Source organism: Aedes albopictus, unplaced genomic scaffold, assembly GCF_035046485.1.
Source record: "Aedes albopictus strain Foshan unplaced genomic scaffold, AalbF5 HiC_scaffold_306, whole genome shotgun sequence".
Classification (NCBI taxonomy): Eukaryota; Metazoa; Arthropoda; class Insecta; order Diptera; family Culicidae; genus Aedes; species Aedes albopictus.
Window position 1 is genome coordinate 4594 of NW_026917097.1, and position 27292 is coordinate 31885.

Genomic DNA, 27292 nt, shown 5'->3' on the forward strand with positions numbered 1-27292 from the left:
GAAGTAGACGAGACATCGATCCCCGCATACCCGAAAAAGGCCCTTTTCAGGGCCACTGCAACCCTCCCGCGTAAGAGTTGATTCCGAAATATAGATCCAATAAGTGGGGGCAAACTTTCCCATCGTTACTAGCTGGCTGATGTGTTACTTTCCAAATTAGTATACTTCTTCTTCTTCTTCTTCTTTCTGGCACTATCGACCAATACTGGTTGTTAGCAGTTCGGAAGTATACACTATAGCACTTTTAGTTGTTGCTCGCTCTGTCAGTACAGCTCGGTCATCTAATGAAACTGCTACTTCTCGTTATGATTTCACACGTTTCTGGGGCTGTTTCTTCGCTCGTTTCCCAGCAAAAGGCATTGGGCGCGGTTTGAACTGTAGGCTTTTGTACAACAGCGCACTGGGCCATTGTGATGTGTTACTTTCCAAATTAGTATACTTCTTCTTCTTCTTCTTCTTCTTCTTCTTCTTCTTCTTCTTCTAGTATACACTATAGCACTTTTAGTTGTTGCTCGCTCTGTCAGTACAGCTCGGTTATCTAATGAAACTGCTACTTCTCGTTATGATTTCACACGTTTCCGAATACTAGGCAGATTATACTGGGGCTGTTTCTACGCTCGTTTTCCAGCAAAAGGCATTGGGCGCGGTTTGAACTGTAAGCTTTTGTAGGTTAGTCCCGGACAGTGCTCGCTCTGTCAGTACAGTTCGGTCATCTAATGAAACTGCTACTTCTCGTTATGATTTCACACGTTTCTGGGGCTGTTTCTTCGCTCGTTTTCCAGCAAAAGGCATTGGGCGCGGTTTGAACTGTAGGCTTTTGTACAACAGCGCACTGGGCCATTGTGATGTGTTACTTTCCAAATTAGTATACTTCTTCTTCTTCTTCTTCTTCTTCTTCTTCTTCTTCTCCTTCTTCTTCTTCTTCTTCTTCTTCTTCTTCTTCTTCTTCTTCTTCTTCTTCTTCTTCTTCTAGTATACACTATAGCACTTTTAGTTGTTGCTCGCTCTGTCAGTACAGCTCGGTTATCTAATGAAACTGCTACTTCTCGTTATGATTTCACACGTTTCCGAATACTAGGCAGATTATTCTGGGGCTGTTTCTTCGCTCGTTTTCCAGCAAAAGGCATTGGGCGCGGTTTGAACTGTAGGCTTTTGCAGATTAGTCCCGGGCACGTGCCAGGGCTCAGCCTCGAGCCTGGTAGGCTGTGGAGTGAGTAGTAGGTGTCACAAACCGGCGGTTTGCACTACAGCGCACTAGGCCATTGTGATGTGTTACTTTCCAAATTAGTATATTCTTCTTCTTCTTCTTCTTCTTCTTCTTCTTCTTCTTCCTCGTGGCTCTACGTGTAGAGTAAGCGTTTGAAAATGGGGAATCTCGAAGCGTCTCCTACAAAATCTGTGTTTATCCTATGTGCCATCAAAGTCTGGAAAATGACCAATTTTGAGTTGTGCCCGTATTGCAGGAAACCGACGAAATATGTTTCCCAGTTGCTGTTGGGCAAGAGAGTGCCTGCCACACGGCTAGAGAGAACATGCGGGAGTATAGCTTCCGTCTGGCGTGCAGAGGAATGACACTATCGACCAACACTGGGGCTGTTTCTTCGCTCGTTTTCCCGGACACGTGCCAGGGCTCAGGGTGGCAGCTTAGTTCGTTTGCTCGAGCCTGGTAGGCTGTGGAGAGTAAGTAGTAGGTGTCACGTATCGGCGGTTTGTACAGCAGCGCACTAGGGCATTGTGGTGTGTTACTTTCCAAATTGGTGTGGTCCACTGCATGTACTTACGCTGGCCTGCTTACTCTCGCAGAAAATTTGACGTTTGAGAGGTTCCGACACCGCTCAAACGTCAAATTTCGTGTGAGAGTAAGCAGGCCAGAATAAATTCGTGCAGTAGACCATATTCTGCATCTTCTTCTTCTTCTTCTTCTTCTTCGTCTTTGTGGCTTTATGTTCCGAATAAGCGTTTGAAAATGGGGAATCTCGAAGCGTCTCCTGTAAAATCTATGTTTAGCCTTTGTGCCATCAAAATCTCGAAAATGACCAATTTTGAGTTGTGCCCCTATTGCAGGAAACCGACGAAATATCGAACTCCCGGAGCATGGAACCCGAGCATGGATGCCGCTGCCGAGGTGAGAAATGTACCCATCTAGTGTAAATGCAGTCTGCCGACAGCGGAGAAGGGTGCTTCGGGGTGGCGGATGTTCCCAAGCGGCAAGTTGTGTTGCAATCGCTCGGCCTTTAGCTGGCCCGGCACTGCAAGCCTGCCACATTTCGAACAGCGAAAATCGGTACTTTCCGCGCACTAGGGCATTGTGTTGTGTCACTTTCCCAATATGGTATCTTCGTGGCTCTACGTCACCCGTTTCCCTTCGACTTGGTGTTATTTGAGCACCTTGGTTGCAGGGCTTTCTTTGCCTGCATGAATGCATGCATGCATGCATTTGTATACAAAATGCTGCACACAGTATAACCCAGGGAAGTCGAGAAAAGTTCCGGTAGCCGGAGCGGGAATCGAACCCGCCGTCTCCGCATTGGCGATCCAAAGGTAACTGGAGACCGGAGGATTGATGCCCCTGCAGAAAGTGGCCGCTGCAGCTGGTGCGGCGCGCGATCCAGACAGTACGCGCATCACCCGTGATCGCCAGTCGGAAAATGGGTACGGGAAAATGTCATTCCAAAACCCGTTTCCGCACATTTTCCGGTCGGTGGAAAACGTGTACACCACGTTGCATCCCGCAGCCAGTTTCGGCCACCGCAGGGTGCTGTTGCGAACAGCCGCGAAACCAGCCGGCCACCAACCGGAAGCTGCCCGCGCTGGTCTGGCCCGTTCGAAGCAACTGTCGTGGTGCCCGAATGCACGCATTGGCAGGCGGGCATTGTTTCAGTGGCAACTATTGATTGTTTTCCCGAGCGAAGCTACACCAGAAGACGCACCGGAACCGTTACGCTAGGGTTCCGCCGTGCCCCGCCGGGTGCCAGCACGGTACGGCAGGGGCGAACTGCTAGCAAGATTCAGATACTTGCCCGGAAGACAGTCGAAACCGTCGATTGTTGACCGTAGGTGAGGGAAAATAGCCCGACGGCAAGCGCTGTTGCCCTAGATCTGTGCACCATTTCGCGAACAACTCGTTCGATGCATCCCTAACCCAGACATCAGATTCGAGCCGCGGGGCTGCTGTCTGGTGTGTTCTCATTCCACTCTGTTCGTTCGTGTGCGCCGACTGCTCTCCACACAGCTCCACACAACAGTACCAGTGCCGAGATCGAGATGTCTGCCGAAGTTGCCGCTGAAACCGGTGCCGCCGCCGCTGCTGCTGCTACTGCCCCGCCGCCCGCCTCCAAGGCGAAGAAGCCGAGGACCCCCAAGGGAGACGGCAAACCGAAGGCCCATCCGCCGGTGAACGAGATGGTAGTTGCTGCTATCCGAACCCTGAAGGAGCGCAACGGGTCCTCCCTGCAGGCCATCAAGAAGTACATTGCAGCCAACTACAAATGCGATGTCACCAAGCTGGCCCGGTTCGTCAAGAAGGCCCTGAAGAACGGCGTCGAGAAGGGCACGTTGGTCCAAACCAAGGGTACCGGCGCGTCCGGATCGTTCAAGCTGAAGGCCGAGGCGAGGAAAACCACCGGCGAGAAGAAGAAGAAGAAGCAACCGAAGACGGCCGCCGATGGGAAGAAACGCGAAAAGGGCGCCAAACGGGAGCAGCAGCAGCAGCAGCAAAAGCAGAAGAAGACGACGGCGGCGGCGGCAAAGAAACCATCCGGCGAGGGGAAAGCCAAGAAGCCAGCCGCGGCGAAGAAAACCATGGCCGCCACCACCAAGAAGCAGAAGAACTCCGGTAGCGTGAAACAGGCCGCTGCCCCGAAGCAGAAGGCCACCAAACCTTCCAAGACCGCTGCGACGAAGCCAAAGGCCCCGAAACCGAAGAAGGCTGCCCCGGCGGCTAAGGCGGCCTCGCCCAGGAAGAAGACCGCTGCCAAGAAGTAAGCGCACCGCCGATCCCGAGTGCCCGATTTCAGACAATCAGTCCTTTTCAGGACTACCGAATCAGATTTCACCCAAGAGTTACGATACCCGGAATGTTTCTCCTTCCCTCGTTCCCCCCCACCTTTTCCACAAGAAACTTCTTGAGCGAATTTTCTACGGTGACTGACGGTTTCCTCGAAACTGCCGCACTGCGATCGGAGAAAAGACGGTTTCTAGAGCGATTCAGGCAAGGAATTTCCCAATGCATCAAGATAGGCTGAGAAATGTCGTCTGATCTGCAAACCGCCCGTTGAATGTTTCCAAGCTGGATGCATCGCGAGCGAAAAGTCGTTTCGGTGAGCCGGGCGCATCTCCCGATGCGCCCCCCGCCGTCCGGGGTGGTCTTGCACCAGAAACGAACCAACACATCGACTACTATTATGGTAGCGTGAGTGGTTCCAAAGCGGTGCGAGCGGCACGCAGCTGCTCGGTTTCCTCCGCAACGTAAAACAACGGGGTAGCAAAATGCAGACCTCTTACACTTGTGCATAGGGGATCGATCAAAATTCAATCCTGTTCCAACTCTTTCGCGGATCGCTTCCTGGTGGCCCTGAAAAGGGCCGTTTGAAATTGAAATGGGGGGAGATTTAGCCGCAGAGAGACACGTTTACCCTCCGAAACCGTACAGGGTGCGTCCCTGGCGCTTCAGAGCGTACACAACGTCCATGGCGGTGACGGTTTTGCGCTTGGCGTGCTCGGTGTACGTGACGGCATCACGGATAACGTTTTCCAGGAAGACCTTCAGCACACCGCGGGTCTCTTCGTAGATAAGCCCGGAGATGCGCTTGACTCCGCCGCGACGAGCCAGACGACGGATGGCGGGCTTGGTGATGCCCTGGATGTTGTCACGCAACACCTTGCGGTGACGTTTGGCGCCTCCCTTTCCGAGTCCTTTGCCGCCCTTGCCACGGCCGGTCATTTTGCGATTAGCGAGTGCGAGGTTGAGCCACGAGTGAGTGAGTGAGTGCTTGGAGAGTGCGTCCGCGCTCGGCAACGGTTGTCGTGGAACTGATGCCCGCACCGCCCACAGTTGGTCGGTTTTATGCCGCGTGTGTGCCGTTTCTGTCGGCTTGTGATTGGCTGGCCGGCGACAATGCGACGCGCATAAAACCAACCGGCAGCCCGGGCCTCCGGCCTCAGTTTTGCGTGAACTTTGAACGTGTTCGAACGTGTTTTTCTAGTGGGAACTTTTTATTGCCTCTTCCGTGCGGTTGGGAGTAGTGACTCAAGGAAAAAGGACCTTTCTTTCGTGTTGAGTTTTTTTTCATCGACGCGTGGCAGAGCCTTAAGGCGAAGGCTTCTGTGTTGTGAGTGGGATTTTGGAGCTGTGGAAAGTGACTAGCGTTGGTCGGTAGTGTGGGAGTAAAACCTTTCAGTGACTGGTGGGAAAGAGTGGGCAGTGTTGGCCCGAGGGCCATGGCAGCAGCCAGAGCTGCTCCTCCGTGGGGGGGTGATGGGAATGCAAGAAGACTTCCGGAGTGGTTGGACCCAAAGGGAAATCATGGTCAGTTGGTAGTGTTGTCGATGGTTCCCAAAGACGGAGGAAAGTTCCCGGAAAACCCGTTTGTCGTCGGTCGGTCGCTGGAACATGCGGCGGGCGGAAAATTGGATGAAGCGTACACCGAAAATCGGGGTACCAAGTACGTTTTGAAAGTGCGGAGTGAAGCGAAGGCGAAGGGTCTGCTGAAGCTGACTGAGCTAATGGATGGTACGAAGGTGGTAGTGGAGTTGCATCCGACGATGAACTTCGTCAAATGCTTGGTCAGTAGCTCAGATGCGATCAACATGAGTACCGAGCTGCTGGAGAAGGAGCTTCAAAGCCAGGGCGTAACAAAGGTTCACCGCATAACTCGACAGGATGGCCAGGTAAGAGTAAATACCCCTACTCTCATTCTAACGATTAGTGGGACAGTGATTCCGCCGCGGATTTATTTCGGGGCGATTTGTGAGCCAACACGCGTCTATTATCCGTCGCCGATGGTCTGCTACAAATGCTTCGACTACGGCCACACAAAGGTGAGATGTCAGGGTCAGGAACGATGCCGGAACTGTGCGCAGAACCACCCAATCAACGTTGAAGTCGGCTGTGCGGAACCGCCAAAATGTCTGCATTGCGGGGGAGCACATCCGTCAACCAGCAAAAAGTGCAAGGTGTACCAAAAGGAGGAAGAAATCGTCAAGATCAAAGTGAACACAGGCGTGTCGTTCATGGAGGCGAAGAAAGAGTACGACAGGATCCATGGTGAAAAATCCTATGCAGGAGTATCCGGGGCACAACAGCGGCTGAAACAAGACGAGAAGGACCGGGAAATCCAACTCCTGAGGGCTGAAGTGGACCGGTTGAAAGCAGTGGAACAGGAGCTGGCGAAACTTCGGAAGGTCATCGAAGAATTGTCGGCAAAGAAGCACAAGCGGAGTAAGAAGGAGCGAACGGTGCAAATCCTGAAGGCAACAGATTCGGAAATGGAAGCAGAGGACACCGACAAAGCGAACAAGTTGGCAAAACGGAAGCAACAAGGAGGTTCCGGTGAGATTTCCCCTCCCTACAAAAGGAGCGTAAACGGAAACGAGTCGGAAGTTATGTCAGGCAGCAATTACGAATCCACGGGAGCTATGGACGGTGCGGTAAGTTTGTCGTTCCAACAACGGCCCAACAATGGCTCGATACAGCCACCAAAACGGAAGTGAACGAAGTGATAGTGTACAAAAAAGTAGCCCCCCAAGACTAGCAATTCAGTGGAACATTAACGGTCTGAGACGTCGTCAAGACGAACTTTTGTTGTTAGTGAGTGACAATCCTCCTGTAGCTATTGCACTACAGGAGACTAGGAACAGTGACAATGACTTTCTCGGGCGCTTCCTCAAGGAAGAATACGCCTGGTTTAACCGTGTAGACCCAGAAAACAGTCAAGCGCGTGGGATTGCTCTCGCAGTCCGGAAGTGCTTTGATCCAGTTCCAGTAGACTTGGATCCATGTGTACCAGCTGTAGCTGCAACCGTCAAATACCCGTGCGAAGCCACTCTTGTTTCGCTATACATCCCTCCAGGGGGGGTGGGGGACCAAGAAGTGGAAAACATCCTAAGACTAATAGTGGAAGCAAGTAATTACCCTTTGGTGATTATGGGGGACACCAATGCCCATCACGAGGCATGGGGTTCAAAAAGGAACGACGGGAGGGGGAAGACGATTCTCGAATTTGTTGTGGACCATGATCTTGTGGTGTTGAACAACGACCAAGGGACCCGGCTCGATCCGAGCAGCGGCAAAATGTCAGCAATCGACCTGACCATCGTATCCACCGAAATAGCGTACAAACTGTCGTTGAATGTTGATGAAGATAACCGGGGGAGTGACCATTTCCCGATTTTCGTGTCCCTTGTTGGAGCCCAAGCTCCCAAAATGTCCAAAAGACGACGTTGGCTCTTTGATAAAGCGGATTGGAGGGGATTTGAACGCTTTGTCGAGAGCGAGACGGACCAAATTGGCTGCGTAGCAGAGTTTGCGGACGTAGTAGTAGCAGGTGCTTCAAAGTTCATCCCTCGTACCAGTGAGAACGTCGGAAGCAAGGCCGTTCACTGGTGGAACCCGGAAGTAAAAAACAACGTTAAATACCGGAGGAAAATGCTACGGAAGCTGAGAAAGTTGCCCGACGATCACATCCACAAAATAGAAGCTTTGAAGAAGTTCCAGCTAGCCAGAAACAACTGCAGGCGGGTGATTAAGAAGGCCAAGCGAGAAAGCTGGGAGGAGTTCCAGAAGTCTTTTAACCCAGAGACGCCAGTGAGCGTTATCTGGAGGAATGTAAAGGCTCTGAGTGGCAAAAAACAAGTGGTACCACCAACTCTTCGGGTGAACGACAAATATCTGGAGGATCCCAAAGAGATTGCAGACACTTTGGCGGATTATTTGGAGCAGACCTACGGACCGGAAGAAGACCAAAGGAGCAACGGACCGTCTGTTGATCCGACTCAGATTGGAGGAGAGTTCAACAGAGATATTTCCATGGAAGAACTGGAATGGGCAATCGAACAAGGAAAGGGGCAATCCGTCGGACCTGATTCAATCGGGTACCCCATGCTGAAGCGGCTTCCGTACAAGACAAGGGTTGTGTTTCTGAAGCTGATCAACGAGATTTGGAAAACTGGGAAGATCCCAAACGAATGGAAGGAAGGTACGGTAATCCCACTACCCAAACCGGGGAAGGATCCCAAGATTTTGGGGAACCAACGGCCAATAACATTGATGAGCTGTGCTGGTAAGACATTGGAGAGGATTGTGAACAGGCGACTGGTAGAAGTGATCGAGTCAAACCACCTACTGGACCCCCGACAATACGCGTTCCGCCAAGGTAGGGGAATCGATATGTATCTAGCCGATCTGGAAGGGAGCTTGGAGGAATCTCTAAGCAAAAAGCACCATTGCGAGATGGTGATGCTTGATATCAGCAAGGCCTATGACAAAATTTCGAAGAATGGGATCATCAATCAGCTCGAAGAATGGGGAATATCTGGCCGGTTGCTCGACTTTGTCAGGGACTACTTCGAGGAGAGGTACTTCCGAGTAGCAATTGGGGGTTCTCTATCGGAACGGAAAAAGCAAACAAATGGAGTGCCACAGGGCTCAATACTGGCTGTTACGCTCTTCGTCATCGGCATGAATTCCATATTTGAAAAGGAAATGCGAAAGAGTTCATCCCGGATAATGCGAATTTTTGTATATGCCGATGACATAGTGGTGCTAGTGTCTGGGCTGAATCCAAAAGCGGTCAGGAAGGAGATGCAGGAGGCGATCACCTGGATTGGGAATTGGGCCAATGAAAGAGGCCTGACAATAGCTGCAGAGAAATCGAAACATCTACACATGTGTAAAAAGCTGAAACATCTAGATCTTCTAGAGGTCACGCTGAACGGGACTGGCATTCCGCTGGTTACAAACGCCAAAGTGTTAGGGGTTACGTTCAACAGCCGTTTCAACTTTAAGCAACACGCCATGGAGGTGAAAAAGGAATGCAAATCGCGGATAAATCTGCTACGAATGATCGCTCGGAGGTCCGGAGGAACAAGGAAAACCCTACTCTACATCGGAAAGGCGCTGATTGAGCCTAAAATCTTCCACGGATGGGGCATCGTCAGCCGAAACGGAGACCAAGTTGCAAGCGTACTGAAACCAGTCTACAACGACATACTGCGAATTTCCTCAGGAGCGTTTCGGTCCAGTCCAATAGCAGCCATATGTGCAGAGTCCGGTGAACTGCCGTTCGAGCACCTGGCCTGCCACAGACTGGTGTCCAAAGCCTCGAAGCTGGAAGAGAAGAAAAGGTTGGGAAACTTCGAAGGTGAATGGCCAATATCAGTGCGGGCGAGGAACAGTTTTAAACAGTTGACAGGACAAGAACTACCACCCGTGGCGGAATTCCCGCTACCGTTAAGAAAAGGATGGACATCGCCAGAGGCAACAGTGGATTGGACTATCAAATCCCAATTCAAGGTAGGCGAGACAGCTAGAAAGGCGCAGATGCTGTTTACGGACCTGGTGAAAACCAAGTATGAAGACTGCAAGCAAATCTTTACCGACGGGTCGGTAGATGAGGAAGAACGTGTCGGCCTGGGAGTTGTTTGCAGCGATACAGAGGAATGTGCTCGCTTGCCGGAGGGGTGTACCATCTTCTCGGCGGAGGCCAAAGCTTTATGCTTGGCACTTCAATCGATTGATCCTGAAGAGAAGGCAGTGATCTTCACAGACTCGGCCAGCTGTGTATCAGCGGCCGAATCCAGCATTACCAACCACCCATGGATTCGAACGGTGCAGATAGAAATGGAAAAGAGGAACGCAGTGATTTGCTGGATCCCCGGACATACCGGTATACGCGGAAACGAAAAAGCAGATGCTTTGGCAAACAATGGAAGGAGAGTCCCAATGGTAGATCAGCAAATGCCTGCCGTGGACCGGAATTCGTGGGGAAAAAAGATGTTGTTGTATGCATGGGAAGCGGCCTGGTACCGGGAACGGGAGGTGAAGTTGAGGAAGGTGAAGCCCTCCACGGCCCCGTGGAAGGATCGGAAAAGCAGAAGGGAACAGATAGTGTTGACCCGATTACGGATCGGGCATACGGGAATCACACACGGATGGCTAATGAAAGGGGAAGAGTGTAAAAAATGCCAGTTTTGTGGAACTTTCTTGACGGTGGAACATATACTGGTCGAATGCCAAGAATTCGAAGGGATTAGGAGGGATCTGGGAATGGAAAACAATCTAGGGGAAGTGTTATGTTACGAACAAGAACGGGAAGAAAAAGTGTTAAAATTTTTGAAAAAAGTGAAGCTGCTACATGAAATTTGAAGGAAAAAGAGGAAGAAGTGATAGTGGGATGTAGGGAAAAGGGAAAAGGGGGGGAAGGGAGATAAAAAAAAAAAAAAAAAAAAAAAAAAAAAAAAAAAAAAAAAAAAAAAAAAAAAAAAAAAAAAAAAAAAAAGAAAAAACAAACTCTGAAAATACTCTGATACTCTGTTAAACAAGGGAAGGGAAGGGGAAAAAACAAAAAAAAAAAAAAAAAAAAAAAATAGGAAAACAAGCAAAAAAGGAAAAAAAAGAAACTGAAAAGAAAAAAAACAAAAAAGAAAAAAAAAAAATGTGGACGTTAGAAAAAAAAAACAACTCTGAAAAATACTCTGTGAAAACAAAAACCATACTCTGTAAACGTACAAATGATTAAAACTCTATAAACTCTGTAGGAAACGCTGAGACGGATCGAAATGCCAAGGACCCCGAAAAGAGGCGAATGACCGTTTTTAACGGTTAAAGCCTCTCAAATCAAGGAAAGGAAAGGAAAGGCCTCCGGCCTCATTCTGTCGCGTGCGTTCGGTCGGATTGGACGTGTTTCGACAATTTTCGTGCTACCATGGCTCGCACCAAGCAAACTGCCCGCAAGTCCACCGGAGGGAAAGCGCCTCGTAAGCAGCTGGCCACCAAGGCCGCCCGCAAGAGCGCCCCCGCCACCGGAGGCGTCAAGAAGCCCCATCGTTATCGGCCGGGAACGGTCGCTCTGCGTGAGATCCGCCGGTACCAGAAGTCGACGGAGCTGCTGATCCGCAAGCTCCCATTCCAGCGTCTGGTCCGTGAAATCGCCCAGGACTTCAAGACCGACCTGCGCTTCCAGAGCTCGGCCGTCATGGCCCTGCAGGAGGCGAGCGAGGCCTACCTGGTCGGCCTGTTCGAGGATACCAACCTGTGCGCTATCCACGCCAAGCGAGTCACTATCATGCCCAAGGATATCCAGCTGGCTCGACGCATCCGGGGCGAGCGCGCCTAAATTGGAGGACGCGCCAGCAAGTTCTCGTCCCCTTTTACAAACGGCCCTTTTCAGGGCCACCGAAATCGTTCCACGGAAGAGTTAACACGAATATTCTAGACTAGATTGTCGGACAGAATTAGCCTCATGTGATAAACGGCGCTCGGTCAGCTTTATTACGTCAATGTCAATGTCGGCGTGGAAGTGTGTTTCCAGGTAGCTTATGCCAATTTATTAGCAATCGAATCCGACCACATCGCGGCCTATCTTGATGCACGTGCCTGAATCGCGCGAGAAATTCGTTTTCTTTGATCGCAGTACGCAGTTGCGTACCGAAGAAATGACAATTCAAGTGGCACTGTTAGGAAGTTTCTGCCAGGAATCGGTCAAGACATTTCTCGAGCGATTTCATTTAAACACGAAATTGGGCTTTAGCAGCCAAACGATACTCAGCAAAGCTATCATCCGACAGAATGTTGTCACCAACTCCTCTATCGAACAATGTGTGGGCTAACAGAACATGTCTCGAAACAACTCTCCAGCGGGGCGAATGGGATATGGTCGTCCTGAAAAGGACGGTTTTGATTTTGGGTCGACACGCGAGGACGCGAGCGGAATGCTGCCCAGCCTATGCCGTCGTCTTCTTCTCGGTCTTCTTGGGCAGCAGAACGGCCTGGATGTTCGGCAGGACACCGCCCTGGGCGATGGTCACGCCGGACAGCAGTTTGTTCAGCTCTTCGTCGTTGCGGATGGCCAACTGCAGATGACGGGGGATGATTCTGGTTTTCTTGTTGTCACGGGCAGCGTTTCCCGCCAACTCGAGCACCTCCGCAGCCAGATACTCCATGACGGCCGCCAGGTAGACTGGGGCCCCGGCACCGACCCGCTCGGCATAGTTGCCCTTCCGGAGCAGACGGTGGATGCGACCGACCGGGAACTGCAATCCAGCACGGCTGGAACGGGACTTTGCCTTCACCCTCGCTTTGCCTCCTTTGCCACGGCCAGACATCGTGTGCGTGCGTGCGTGCGTGTATCTGCCTCTATACTGATGGCCGGGGCGACGGTGTCGAGCGCTTTTGTACTGGAGTAACGCTGCGCTGCACCAATACTGGGACGGCACGAACGAAACGGACTGGTACGACGTGCGAGCCAAAGGGGCGGAGCTTCGCTTGCTATTCGATCGGCACAAAAGCGGAGCCCCTGCCGGCTGGTAGGCATCACTTTGCCCGCGTATCCCAGCCGAAGCAGTCGAAGCTCGAAACATGGCACCACCGAAGTCAGCAAGCGGAAAGGCCACCAAGAAGTCGCCCGCCGCCGGCAAGGCCCAGAAGAACATCGTCAAGGGCGAAAAGAAGAAGAAGAAGCCACGCCGAAAGGAAAGCTACGCTATCTACATCTACAAGGTGCTGAAACAAGTCCACCCGGACACCGGTGTCTCGTCGAAGGCTATGAGCATCATGAACAGCTTCGTCAACGACATCTTCGAACGGATCGCCGCCGAAGCCTCCCGGTTGGCGCACTACAACAAGCGGTCGACGATCACCTCCCGGGAAATTCAAACCGCCGTCCGGTTGCTGCTCCCCGGCGAGTTGGCCAAGCATGCCGTTTCCGAGGGGACCAAGGCCGTCACCAAGTACACAAGCTCGAAGTAGACGAGACATCGATCCCCGCATACCCGAAAAAGGCCCTTTTCAGGGCCACTGCAACCCTCCCGCGTAAGAGTTGATTCCGAAATATAGATCCAATAAGTGGGGGCAAACTTTCCCATCGTTACTAGCTGGCTGATGTGTTACTTTCCAAATTAGTATACTTCTTCTTCTTCTTCTTCTTTCTGGCACTATCGACCAATACTGGTTGTTAGCAGTTCGGAAGTATACACTATAGCACTTTTAGTTGTTGCTCGCTCTGTCAGTACAGCTCGGTCATCTAATGAAACTGCTACTTCTCGTTATGATTTCACACGTTTCTGGGGCTGTTTCTTCGCTCGTTTCCCAGCAAAAGGCATTGGGCGCGGTTTGAACTGTAGGCTTTTGTACAACAGCGCACTGGGCCATTGTGATGTGTTACTTTCCAAATTAGTATACTTCTTCTTCTTCTTCTTCTTCTTCTTCTTCTTCTTCTTCTTCTAGTATACACTATAGCACTTTTAGTTGTTGCTCGCTCTGTCAGTACAGCTCGGTTATCTAATGAAACTGCTACTTCTCGTTATGATTTCACACGTTTCCGAATACTAGGCAGATTATACTGGGGCTGTTTCTACGCTCGTTTTCCAGCAAAAGGCATTGGGCGCGGTTTGAACTGTAAGCTTTTGTAGGTTAGTCCCGGACAGTGCTCGCTCTGTCAGTACAGTTCGGTCATCTAATGAAACTGCTACTTCTCGTTATGATTTCACACGTTTCTGGGGCTGTTTCTTCGCTCGTTTTCCAGCAAAAGGCATTGGGCGCGGTTTGAACTGTAGGCTTTTGTACAACAGCGCACTGGGCCATTGTGATGTGTTACTTTCCAAATTAGTATACTTCTTCTTCTTCTTCTTCTTCTCCTTCTTCTTCTTCTTCTTCTTCTTCTTCTTCTTCTTCTTCTTCTAGTATACACTATAGCACTTTTAGTTGTTGCTCGCTCTGTCAGTACAGCTCGGTTATCTAATGAAACTGCTACTTCTCGTTATGATTTCACACGTTTCCGAATACTAGGCAGATTATTCTGGGGCTGTTTCTTCGCTCGTTTTCCAGCAAAAGGCATTGGGCGCGGTTTGAACTGTAGGCTTTTGCAGATTAGTCCCGGGCACGTGCCAGGGCTCAGCCTCGAGCCTGGTAGGCTGTGGAGTGAGTAGTAGGTGTCACAAACCGGCGGTTTGCACTACAGCGCACTAGGCCATTGTGATGTGTTACTTTCCAAATTAGTATATTCTTCTTCTTCTTCTTCTTCTTCTTCTTCTTCTTCTTCCTCGTGGCTCTACGTGTAGAGTAAGCGTTTGAAAATGGGGAATCTCGAAGCGTCTCCTACAAAATCTGTGTTTATCCTATGTGCCATCAAAGTCTGGAAAATGACCAATTTTGAGTTGTGCCCGTATTGCAGGAAACCGACGAAATATGTTTCCCAGTTGCTGTTGGGCAAGAGAGTGCCTGCCACACGGCTAGAGAGAACATGCGGGAGTATAGCTTCCGTCTGGCGTGCAGAGGAATGACACTATCGACCAACACTGGGGCTGTTTCTTCGCTCGTTTTCCCGGACACGTGCCAGGGCTCAGGGTGGCAGCTTAGTTCGTTTGCTCGAGCCTGGTAGGCTGTGGAGAGTAAGTAGTAGGTGTCACGTATCGGCGGTTTGTACAGCAGCGCACTAGGGCATTGTGGTGTGTTACTTTCCAAATTGGTGTGGTCCACTGCATGTACTTACGCTGGCCTGCTTACTCTCGCAGAAAATTTGACGTTTGAGAGGTTCCGACACCGCTCAAACGTCAAATTTCGTGTGAGAGTAAGCAGGCCAGAATAAATTCGTGCAGTAGACCATATTCTGCATCTTCTTCTTCTTCTTCTTCTTCTTCTTCGTCTTTGTGGCTTTATGTTCCGAATAAGCGTTTGAAAATGGGGAATCTCGAAGCGTCTCCTGTAAAATCTATGTTTAGCCTTTGTGCCATCAAAATCTCGAAAATGACCAATTTTGAGTTGTGCCCCTATTGCAGGAAACCGACGAAATATCGAACTCCCGGAGCATGGAACCCGAGCATGGATGCCGCTGCCGAGGTGAGAAATGTACCCATCTAGTGTAAATGCAGTCTGCCGACAGCGGAGAAGGGTGCTTCGGGGTGGCGGATGTTCCCAAGCGGCAAGTTGTGTTGCAATCGCTCGGCCTTTAGCTGGCCCGGCACTGCAAGCCTGCCACATTTCGAACAGCGAAAATCGGTACTTTCCGCGCACTAGGGCATTGTGTTGTGTCACTTTCCCAATATGGTATCTTCGTGGCTCTACGTCACCCGTTTCCCTTCGACTTGGTGTTATTTGAGCACCTTGGTTGCAGGGCTTTCTTTGCCTGCATGAATGCATGCATGCATGCATTTGTATACAAAATGCTGCACACACTATAACCCAGGGAAGTCGAGAAAAGTTCCGGTAGCCGGAGCGGGAATCGAACCCGCCGTCTCCGCATTGGCGATCCAAAGGTAACTGGAGACCGGAGGATTGATGCCCCTGCAGAAAGTGGCCGCTGCAGCTGGTGCGGCGCGCGATCCAGACAGTACGCGCATCACCCGTGATCGCCAGTCGGAAAATGGGTACGGGAAAATGTCATTCCAAAACCCGTTTCCGCACATTTTCCGGTCGGTGGAAAACGTGTACACCACGTTGCATCCCGCAGCCAGTTTCGGCCACCGCAGGGTGCTGTTGCGAACAGCCGCGAAACCAGCCGGCCACCAACCGGAAGCTGCCCGCGCTGGTCTGGCCCGTTCGAAGCAACTGTCGTGGTGCCCGAATGCACGCATTGGCAGGCGGGCATTGTTTCAGTGGCAACTATTGATTGTTTTCCCGAGCGAAGCTACACCAGAAGACGCACCGGAACCGTTACGCTAGGGTTCCGCCGTGCCCCGCCGGGTGCCAGCACGGTACGGCAGGGGCGAACTGCTAGCAAGATTCAGATACTTGCCCGGAAGACAGTCGAAACCGTCGATTGTTGACCGTAGGTGAGGGAAAATAGCCCGACGGCAAGCGCTGTTGCCCTAGATCTGTGCACCATTTCGCGAACAACTCGTTCGATGCATCCCTAACCCAGACATCAGATTCGAGCCGCGGGGCTGCTGTCTGGTGTGTTCTCATTCCACTCTGTTCGTTCGTGTGCGCCGACTGCTCTCCACACAGCTCCACACAACAGTACCAGTGCCGAGATCGAGATGTCTGCCGAAGTTGCCGCTGAAACCGGTGCCGCCGCCGCTGCTGCTGCTACTGCCCCGCCGCCCGCCTCCAAGGCGAAGAAGCCGAGGACCCCCAAGGGAGACGGCAAACCGAAGGCCCATCCGCCGGTGAACGAGATGGTAGTTGCTGCTATCCGAACCCTGAAGGAGCGCAACGGGTCCTCCCTGCAGGCCATCAAGAAGTACATTGCAGCCAACTACAAATGCGATGTCACCAAGCTGGCCCGGTTCGTCAAGAAGGCCCTGAAGAACGGCGTCGAGAAGGGCACGTTGGTCCAAACCAAGGGTACCGGCGCGTCCGGATCGTTCAAGCTGAAGGCCGAGGCGAGGAAAACCACCGGCGAGAAGAAGAAGAAGAAGCAACCGAAGACGGCCGCCGATGGGAAGAAACGCGAAAAGGGCGCCAAACGGGAGCAGCAGCAGCAGCAGCAAAAGCAGAAGAAGACGACGGCGGCGGCGGCAAAGAAACCATCCGGCGAGGGGAAAGCCAAGAAGCCAGCCGCGGCGAAGAAAACCATGGCCGCCACCACCAAGAAGCAGAAGAACTCCGGTAGCGTGAAACAGGCCGCTGCCCCGAAGCAGAAGGCCACCAAACCTTCCAAGACCGCTGCGACGAAGCCAAAGGCCCCGAAACCGAAGAAGGCTGCCCCGGCGGCTAAGGCGGCCTCGCCCAGGAAGAAGACCGCTGCCAAGAAGTAAGCGCACCGCCGATCCCGAGTGCCCGATTTCAGACAATCAGTCCTTTTCAGGACTACCGAATCAGATTTCACCCAAGAGTTACGATACCCGGAATGTTTCTCCTTCCCTCGTTCCCCCCCACCTTTTCCACAAGAAACTTCTTGAGCGAATTTTCTACGGTGACTGACGGTTTCCTCGAAACTGCCGCACTGCGATCGGAGAAAAGACGGTTTCTAGAGCGATTCAGGCAAGGAATTTCCCAATGCATCAAGATAGGCTGAGAAATGTCGTCTGATCTGCAAACCGCCCGTTGAATGTTTCCAAGCTGGATGCATCGCGAGCGAAAAGTCGTTTCGGTGAGCCGGGCGCATCTCCCGATGCGCCCCCCGCCGTCCGGGGTGGTCTTGCACCAGAAACGAACCAACACATCGACTACTATTATGGTAGCGTGAGTGGTTCCAAAGCGGTGCGAGCGGCACGCAGCTGCTCGGTTTCCTCCGCAACGTAAAACAACGGGGTAGCAAAATGCAGACCTCTTACACTTGTGCATAGGGGATCGATCAAAATTCAATCCTGTTCCAACTCTTTCGCGGATCGCTTCCTGGTGGCCCTGAAAAGGGCCGTTTGAAATTGAAATGGGGGGAGATTTAGCCGCAGAGAGACACGTTTACCCTCCGAAACCGTACAGGGTGCGTCCCTGGCGCTTCAGAGCGTACACAACGTCCATGGCGGTGACGGTTTTGCGCTTGGCGTGCTCGGTGTACGTGACGGCATCACGGATAACGTTTTCCAGGAAGACCTTCAGCACACCGCGGGTCTCTTCGTAGATAAGCCCGGAGATGCGCTTGACTCCGCCGCGACGAGCCAGACGACGGATGGCGGGCTTGGTGATGCCCTGGATGTTGTCACGCAACACCTTGCGGTGACGTTTGGCGCCTCCCTTTCCGAGTCCTTTGCCGCCCTTGCCACGGCCGGTCATTTTGCGATTAGCGAGTGCGAGGTTGAGCCACGAGTGAGTGAGTGAGTGCTTGGAGAGTGCGTCCGCGCTCGGCAACGGTTGTCGTGGAACTGATGCCCGCACCGCCCACAGTTGGTCGGTTTTATGCCGCGTGTGTGCCGTTTCTGTCGGCTTGTGATTGGCTGGCCGGCGACAATGCGACGCGCATAAAACCAACCGGCAGCCCGGGCCTCCGGCCTCATTCTGTCGCGTGCGTTCGGTCGGATTGGACGTGTTTCGACAATTTTCGTGCTACCATGGCTCGCACCAAGCAAACTGCCCGCAAGTCCACCGGAGGGAAAGCGCCTCGTAAGCAGCTGGCCACCAAGGCCGCCCGCAAGAGCGCCCCCGCCACCGGAGGCGTCAAGAAGCCCCATCGTTATCGGCCGGGAACGGTCGCTCTGCGTGAGATCCGCCGGTACCAGAAGTCGACGGAGCTGCTGATCCGCAAGCTCCCATTCCAGCGTCTGGTCCGTGAAATCGCCCAGGACTTCAAGACCGACCTGCGCTTCCAGAGCTCGGCCGTCATGGCCCTGCAGGAGGCGAGCGAGGCCTACCTGGTCGGCCTGTTCGAGGATACCAACCTGTGCGCTATCCACGCCAAGCGAGTCACTATCATGCCCAAGGATATCCAGCTGGCTCGACGCATCCGGGGCGAGCGCGCCTAAATTGGAGGACGCGCCAGCAAGTTCTCGTCCCCTTTTACAAACGGCCCTTTTCAGGGCCACCGAAATCGTTCCACGGAAGAGTTAACACGAATATTCTAGACTAGATTGTCGGACAGAATTAGCCTCATGTGATAAACGGCGCTCGGTCAGCTTTATTACGTCAATGTCAATGTCGGCGTGGAAGTGTGTTTCCAGGTAGCTTATGCCAATTTATTAGCAATCGAATCCGACCACATCGCGGCCTATCTTGATGCACGTGCCTGAATCGCGCGAGAAATTCGTTTTCTTTGATCGCAGTACGCAGTTGCGTACCGAAGAAATGACAATTCAAGTGGCACTGTTAGGAAGTTTCTGCCAGGAATCGGTCAAGACATTTCTCGAGCGATTTCATTTAAACACGAAATTGGGCTTTAGCAGCCAAACGATACTCAGCAAAGCTATCATCCGACAGAATGTTGTCACCAACTCCTCTATCGAACAATGTGTGGGCTAACAGAACATGTCTCGAAACAACTCTCCAGCGGGGCGAATGGGATATGGTCGTCCTGAAAAGGACGGTTTTGATTTTGGGTCGACACGCGAGGACGCGAGCGGAATGCTGCCCAGCCTATGCCGTCGTCTTCTTCTCGGTCTTCTTGGGCAGCAGAACGGCCTGGATGTTCGGCAGGACACCGCCCTGGGCGATGGTCACGCCGGACAGCAGTTTGTTCAGCTCTTCGTCGTTGCGGATGGCCAACTGCAGATGACGGGGGATGATTCTGGTTTTCTTGTTGTCACGGGCAGCGTTTCCCGCCAACTCGAGCACCTCCGCAGCCAGATACTCCATGACGGCCGCCAGGTAGACTGGGGCCCCGGCACCGACCCGCTCGGCATAGTTGCCCTTCCGGAGCAGACGGTGGATGCGACCGACCGGGAACTGCAATCCAGCACGGCTGGAACGGGACTTTGCCTTCACCCTCGCTTTGCCTCCTTTGCCACGGCCAGACATCGTGTGCGTGCGTGCGTGCGTGTATCTGCCTCTATACTGATGGCCGGGGCGTTTATAAAAGACAGTTTAAAATTTGTTTATTCAGTCTTTTGTGTTTCTTTACAATACATTTTTTGTTTAAGTGTTTTAGATCTTGTCTTTTCAGCCTTTGATTTTGTTTGTTGCTTTTCAGATTGCTTTTCAATTTAGTTCCTTTAAGAGTGTCTTGTGTTTGTGTGTTTGTGTGTGATTACAAACGTAGTGATTTTAATTTTATATTCTACTTAACCTACTTATCCTAAAAATTTGAAAATCCTAATCAACCAGCGCTCGGATGAGCGGGTATTCCGATCGAGCAGCGCTTTCGATGAAGCCGTCGATTGCCTCTTCTATCCGTTCCTTGACGGTCTTGTAACCTGCGTTTCGATGCAGCTCGCTGATCCTCGTATCGAAGGGGGCGTTCAGGATAAGCCGAAGCAGCCGGTTCTGGACCACCTGCAGCTTCTTCTTGTGGGTCTCCGCACATGTGCCCCATACCGGCATGGCGTAGTTCACCATCGGAGCGATGATGGTTTTGAAGACGGCCAGCTTGTTCCGTCGCGACAATCGGGACCGCCGTGAGATCAGCGGATAAAGGGACTTCAACAGGCCAATGCACCTGTTCTTCAGGTTGTCTGTGTGCGTTCGGTAGGTCCTCCTGTTGTCCATGACGACCCCAAGGTAGCCAACTTCGTCTGTCCAGGGGACAATGCGGCCGTTGATCCGGATGTAGCAGTCCGGTGGCGGGAGGAGCTTCGGTGATGGTCTATGCCTAAAGACGATGGCCTGGCTCTTGGCTTCGTTGACCTTTATCTTCCAGCTCGTTAGGTAGCTGACGTAAGCCGTTACGCCCTGCTGGAGCCGGGACCTGTAGTGCATGGGTGTGCGACCGTTCGCGACGATCGCACTATCATCGGCGTAGAGTGCCAGTATGCACCCACCGGGGAGTGGCGGGATGTCTGATGTGTACAGGTTGTACAATATCGGGCCCAGGAGACTGCCCTGGGGAACTCCTGCTGGGACCGCTTGGAGCTCGGACTCTGTTCCTGCGAGATGGACTCGGAAAGATCTGTTAGCGAGATAATTTCTTACCATTCTTGTCAGGTACGTTGGGAATCCTGCCTGCACCAGCTTGTGAACGAGGCCGTCGTGCCAGACGTTGTCGAAGGCCTTCTCGACATCCAGGAGGACCATCGCCGTGTTGTTGGACAGGGCGGTGTTGCGGTGGATGGCGTTTTCCACACGGACCAACTGGTGGACGGTGGAGTGCCCTCGTCGGAATCCGAACTGCTCCGGAACGATGAGGTCCTGTTCGTCGATGTGCTCCATCATACGTTGGAGAATGATACGCTCAAAAACCTTGCTAGCTGCCGATAGCAGGGTGATGGGCCGATAACTTGACGCGTTGGTTGGATCCTTCCCGGGCTTCGGGATGGGAATAACTTTGCCTACCTTCCACCTGGATGGGAAGTAGCCAAGTTGGAGACATCTGGAGAAGACCGCCGCCAGGAAGCGGTACGCCTTATTGGAGAGTTTCTTCAGAACCAGGTTGAAGATGTTGTCCTTGCCCGGTGCCTTCATATTCTTCGTCCGCTTGACCGCTGCCCTGACTTCGTCCTCTGTGACTTGGCCGTCGAGGGGTGCGTCATCGTTCGCCTCGAGTTGGGCGATGGTTTGCCGAACCGCCGCTTCGTGGGGGCTCTGCATGTTCGCACCGAGGTTGTGCGCTTCGACCAATTTGTGGGCAATGGCGTTCGCTTTCTCCGACGGGGAGACCAGGATGCCGCCGGTGTCGTCCTTTAGCGGGGGTACGGGGAGAGGTTTCTTCTTCAGGATCTTGGCCACTTTCCAGAAGGGTCTTGAGTGGTCACTCAGCTGGCCGAGGTGGTTCGAAAACTGCCGGTTCCTGATCACGTCCATCCGGTCCTTGATCTGGCTGTTTAGCATGGAGACCTCCAGCTTTTTCAGCAGGCAGCCGGTCCGTTGGAACTGCCTTCGGACGGTGTTCCGTTGTTGGATCAGCTGACGGGTATCGTCGTCGATGTTCGTGAAATTGTATCTCACTGGGACCCACCGGATGCAGGAGTCCTCGGCCGAGTGGATGGCGTTCTCGAACACGTCCAGGTTTTGGTCGATGCTTTCGGTAGTTTGGAGATTCTGTTCATCTGGTAGTTGGGAATCTACCAGGCGGCTGAATGCCACCCAATTGACTCGGTGATAGTCTCGACGCTTTGCCGGCGGGACCGACATCGGTTCGCGTTCCAGCTCGCAGGTGACTGGGAGGTGGTCCGAGCTTAACTCCTGGTGGGTTACTGGCTTGGACAGCTGCAGGTCCGACAGAAATACATCCAGTGTTGATGTTGTGCCTGCCGGGGAGACGAACGTTGGATCGTCCGGGTGGTGTAGAGCACACGTACCGGAACTGAGGTGATCTGCCAAGAGAGTCCCATTCTTGTTGTTTGTGTGGTTTTTCCACAAGGAATGGCGAGCATTAAGGTCTCCGGCCACGACAAAGCCCGTTCTGTTGCTGGTCAGTTTCCGCAGGTCATCCATGAACTGGCTTGATGTCCCGTTGTTGTCCACGCATTGCCTAGGTGCGTAGACGGCGAACAGCGTAACGGCACCACGAAGGGTGCTGATTTCGACACCGATGGCTTCGATGACGGTTGTCTTGGGATGAGGTAGGATTTTGTAGCGCAGGCCCCGTCGAATAAGGACGGCCACACCACCACCGTTGGAATTTTGTCGGTCCAGTCTCACCACGACGTGTGTTGGTAGCGAGAAGTTGATAGTTGGGTTAAGTCGTGTCTCCGTCACGACTCCGACGTCGATTCTGTGCTGGGAGAGGAATTCACCCAGCTCGAGTTTTTTCGCCCTTATAGAGCGAGCGTTCCAATTGAGAATACGGATGTTATCCTCAGGGCCCATACTTGATTAGGAAGGTTTGGACCGTCATGGTGACGGCGTTAATTTGCTCGCGCTTGGAGCGGCATGCTCCCAGCCGTTCGAACAGGCACATGGCAAGCTCGGTGACTACCTCCGGGGGGTAGAGTGTGCCATCGTCCAGCGGGTGGGCGGTGGGGGCGCTACGTCCTTGGTTTCCCCAGCCAGGAGGGGTACGGTTCTGCTCAGGCACAGCAGAGGCGGCGGCCGCAAGGCGTTGTTGCACTTGGGATACCGGCTGGTGGTTTGATGGGTTCCGGGTTGGAACCACTGGTGGGAGTGGGGGGAAGTGGCCCTCTGTCACCGGGGGTGGTGGTGGCCGGACGCGGCCGCGCTGGTTCTTGGCGGACGCTTTCCTGCGGATTTCAATGTATTCCGCTCGCTTCGGGCAGGCTCTGTTGTTTCCCTCGTGAGTGTCCCCGCAGTTGACGCACTTTGGGGATGTCCCTTCCTGCATCGGGGCGCAGGAATCTGTTGAGTGTTCTCCGGCGCATTTACCACATCGGGGGCGCATGTGGCAGTTTTTGGTGCCGTGCCCGTAGGCGAGACAGTTTCCGCACTGAGTGACCTGGCGTTTCTTCGGGCGGTACCTCTCCCACTCTACGATGATTTGGAAGAGAGCCTTCACTTCCCGTAGGTCCTTCATGGAGATGGATCCCTTCTCCAGATGGACCAGATACGGCCGGTCCCGTTGGTTGGAGCCTTCCCCTCGCCTGATGGGAAAAACGTTCAGGGGCTTCAGTTTCTTGGCCTTCAGCTCCTGGATTAACTCCTCCGGGGAGTACTCCTCGAGGCCCCGTAGAAGCACCTTCAGGGGCTTGTTTCCAGGGGCATCGTGCGTGTAGAACTCCGCACGGTTCTCCACCAGGAATTTGCCAACCTCCTGGTAGTCGGCGACGGTGGTGCAGACGATTTTCGTCCCAGTACTGCACAGTTTGAAGAGCGGGTGAATCTGCTTCTTCGCCAGCTCGTTCCTGAGCGCTGCTACCTCCTTCGTGGAAGCGAAGATCGGTGGTACCTTCGGTGGCTTGGGGGGCGCGGGGGTGTTTTGATCCACCGGCAGGGTGGCAAACTTATTCTTTGCCAGCAGTCTGGCGTTTTGCTCCACTGACGAGCCGTGTCCATCCAAACGTTGCCGCTTGCTATTTGGGTGCTGCTGATCCGAGGCTGCAGCTTGATGGCCCGATGCGGGGTCCGGGGGCGGCGGTCTGCCGCGACCCATCGTCGTCGGCGATTCGGGACGACGAAAAACGGCTGCTGTTTCTTGCAGCGATTTTTTCTCCTTTGCCACACCAAACAGGTGGGCAAGTGCCGGAGACAAGTCACGCGAGCGAATAATCTCTCTACGAGAGTAACGCGAAAACGGAGAAAAGCGCGGGAAAAACTTACTTCGAGCTTGGAATGCCAACAGGCCAGCGGGAACAGATAATCCGTAAGCAACCAGCGGTGTCCGCCTAAGATTACCGTGTGGGTCTTTGGGCGGATCGCTAATCGGGACTCTGAGCACACTTGTCGACTTCACTGCTCGGATGTCGAAGCTAGAATGTGAGGGGATGGCCGGGGCGACGGTGTCGAGCGCTTTTGTACTGGAGTAACGCTGCGCTGCACCAATACTGGGACGGCACGAACGAAACGGACTGGTACGACGTGCGAGCCAAAGGGGCGGAGCTTCGCTTGCTATTCGATCGGCACAAAAGCGGAGCCCCTGCCGGCTGGTAGGCATCACTTTGCCCGCGTATCCCAGCCGAAGCAGTCGAAGCTCGAAACATGGCACCACCGAAGTCAGCAAGCGGAAAGGCCACCAAGAAGTCGCCCGCCGCCGGCAAGGCCCAGAAGAACATCGTCAAGGGCGAAAAGAAGAAGAAGAAGCCACGCCGAAAGGAAAGCTACGCTATCTACATCTACAAGGTGCTGAAACAAGTCCACCCGGACACCGGTGTCTCGTCGAAGGCTATGAGCATCATGAACAGCTTCGTCAACGACATCTTCGAACGGATCGCCGCCGAAGCCTCCCGATTGGCGCACTACAACAAGCGGTCGACGATCACCTCCCGGGAAATTCAAACCGCCGTCCGGTTGCTGCTCCCCGGCGAGTTGGCCAAGCATGCCGTTTCCGAGGGGACCAAGGCCGTCACCAAGTACACAAGCTCGAAGTAGACGAGACATCGATCCCCGCATACCCGAAAAAGGCCCTTTTCAGGGCCACTGCAACCCTCCCGCGTAAGAGTTGATTCAGAAATATAGATCCAATAAGTGGGGGCAAACTTTCCCATCGTTACTAGCTGGCTGATGTGTTACTTTCCAAATTAGTATACTTCTTCTTCTTCTTCTTCTTTCTGGCACTATCGACCAATACTGGTTGTTAGCAGTTCGGAAGTATACACTATAGCACTTTTAGTTGTTGCTCGCTCTGTCAGTACAGCTCGGTCATCTAATGAAACTGCTACTTCTCGTTATGATTTCACACGTTTCTGGGGCTGTTTCTTCGCTCGTTTCCCAGCAAAAGGCATTGGGCGCGGTTTGAACTGTAGGCTTTTGTACAACAGCGCACTGGGCCATTGTGATGTGTTACTTTCCAAATTAGTATACTTCTTCTTCTTCTTCTTCTTCTTCTTCTTCTTCTTCTTCTTCTAGTATACACTATAGCACTTTTAGTTGTTGCTCGCTCTGTCAGTACAGCTCGGTTATCTAATGAAACTGCTACTTCTCGTTATGATTTCACACGTTTCCGAATACTAGGCAGATTATACTGGGGCTGTTTCTACGCTCGTTTTCCAGCAAAAGGCATTGGGCGCGGTTTGAACTGTAAGCTTTTGTAGGTTAGTCCCGGACAGTGCTCGCTCTGTCAGTACAGTTCGGTCATCTAATGAAACTGCTACTTCTCGTTATGATTTCACACGTTTCTGGGGCTGTTTCTTCGCTCGTTTTCCAGCAAAAGGCATTGGGCGCGGTTTGAACTGTAGGCTTTTGTACAACAGCGCACTGGGCCATTGTGATGTGTTACTTTCCAAATTAGTATACTTCTTCTTCTTCTTCTTCTTCTTCTTCTCCTTCTTCTTCTTCTTCTTCTTCTTCTTCTTCTTCTTCTTCTTCTTCTTCTTCTAGTATACACTATAGCACTTTTAGTTGTTGCTCGCTCTGTCAGTACAGCTCGGTTATCTAATGAAACTGCTACTTCTCGTTATGATTTCACACGTTTCCGAATACTAGGCAGATTATTCTGGGGCTGTTTCTTCGCTCGTTTTCCAGCAAAAGGCATTGGGCGCGGTTTGAACTGTAGGCTTTTGCAGATTAGTCCCGGGCACGTGCCAGGGCTCAGCCTCGAGCCTGGTAGGCTGTGGAGTGAGTAGTAGGTGTCACAAACCGGCGGTTTGCACTACAGCGCACTAGGCCATTGTGATGTGTTACTTTCCAAATTAGTATATTCTTCTTCTTCTTCTTCTTCTTCTTCTTCTTCTTCTTCCTCGTGGCTCTACGTGTAGAGTAAGCGTTTGAAAATGGGGAATCTCGAAGCGTCTCCTACAAAATCTGTGTTTATCCTATGTGCCATCAAAGTCTGGAAAATGACCAATTTTGAGTTGTGCCCGTATTGCAGGAAACCGACGAAATATGTTTCCCAGTTGCTGTTGGGCAAGAGAGTGCCTGCCACACGGCTAGAGAGAACATGCGGGAGTATAGCTTCCGTCTGGCGTGCAGAGGAATGACACTATCGACCAACACTGGGGCTGTTTCTTCGCTCGTTTTCCCGGACACGTGCCAGGGCTCAGGGTGGCAGCTTAGTTCGTTTGCTCGAGCCTGGTAGGCTGTGGAGAGTAAGTAGTAGGTGTCACGTATCGGCGGTTTGTACAGCAGCGCACTAGGGCATTGTGGTGTGTTACTTTCCAAATTGGTGTGGTCCACTGCATGTACTTACGCTGGCCTGCTTACTCTCGCAGAAAATTTGACGTTTGAGAGGTTCCGACACCGCTCAAACGTCAAATTTCGTGTGAGAGTAAGCAGGCCAGAATAAATTCGTGCAGTAGACCATATTCTGCATCTTCTTCTTCTTCTTCTTCTTCGTCTTTGTGGCTTTATGTTCCGAATAAGCGTTTGAAAATGGGGAATCTCGAAGCGTCTCCTGTAAAATCTATGTTTAGCCTTTGTGCCATCAAAATCTCGAAAATGACCAATTTTGAGTTGTGCCCCTATTGCAGGAAACCGACGAAATATCGAACTCCCGGAGCATGGAACCCGAGCATGGATGCCGCTGCCGAGGTGAGAAATGTACCCATCTAGTGTAAATGCAGTCTGCCGACAGCGGAGAAGGGTGCTTCGGGGTGGCGGATGTTCCCAAGCGGCAAGTTGTGTTGCAATCGCTCGACCTTTAGCTGGCCCGGCACTGCAAGCCTGCCACATTTCGAACAGCGAAAATCGGTACTTTCCGCGCACTAGGGCATTGTGTTGTGTCACTTTCCCAATATGGTATCTTCGTGGCTCTACGTCACCCGTTTCCCTTCGACTTGGTGTTATTTGAGCACCTTGGTTGCAGGGCTTTCTTTGCCTGCATGAATGCATGCATGCATGCATTTGTATACAAAATGCTGCACACACTATAACCCAGGGAAGTCGAGAAAAGTTCCGGTAGCCGGAGCGGGAATCGAACCCGCCGTCTCCGCATTGGCGATCCAAAGGTAACTGGAGACCGGAGGATTGATGCCCCTGCAGAAAGTGGCCGCTGCAGCTGGTGCGGCGCGCGATCCAGACAGTACGCGCATCACCCGTGATCGCCAGTCGGAAAATGGGTACGGG

At 52.5% G+C, this 27292-nt stretch overlaps 4 protein-coding genes across 4 annotated transcripts; 1 reads left to right on the plus strand and 3 right to left on the minus strand.

Moving 5' to 3' along the window:
• Positions 1-11393: 11393 nt before the first annotated feature.
• On the minus strand, positions 11394-12957 carry LOC115261226 (histone H2A-like). The gene has a single exon (XM_029862600.2). It carries the CDS (start codon positions 12646-12648, stop codon positions 11941-11943), a length of 708 nt encoding a protein of 235 aa, XP_029718460.2. The 5' UTR covers positions 12649-12957; the 3' UTR covers positions 11394-11940.
• A 4540-nt stretch (positions 12958-17497) lies between these two features.
• On the minus strand, positions 17498-17980 carry LOC115261275 (histone H4). The gene has a single exon (XM_029862650.2). It carries the CDS (start codon positions 17867-17869, stop codon positions 17558-17560), a length of 312 nt encoding a protein of 103 aa, XP_029718510.1. The 5' UTR covers positions 17870-17980; the 3' UTR covers positions 17498-17557.
• Positions 17981-18813: 833 nt separating this feature from the next.
• LOC115261264 (histone H2A-like) lies at positions 18814-19585 on the minus strand. The gene has a single exon (XM_029862639.2). It carries the CDS (start codon positions 19541-19543, stop codon positions 19163-19165), a length of 381 nt encoding a protein of 126 aa, XP_029718499.1. The 5' UTR covers positions 19544-19585; the 3' UTR covers positions 18814-19162.
• A 4488-nt stretch (positions 19586-24073) lies between these two features.
• Positions 24074-24675, plus strand: LOC134284554 (histone H2B-like). Its single transcript, XM_062843535.1, has one exon. It carries the CDS (start codon positions 24272-24274, stop codon positions 24659-24661), a length of 390 nt encoding a protein of 129 aa, XP_062699519.1. The 5' UTR covers positions 24074-24271; the 3' UTR covers positions 24662-24675.
• The last annotated feature ends 2617 nt before the right edge of the window (positions 24676-27292 follow it).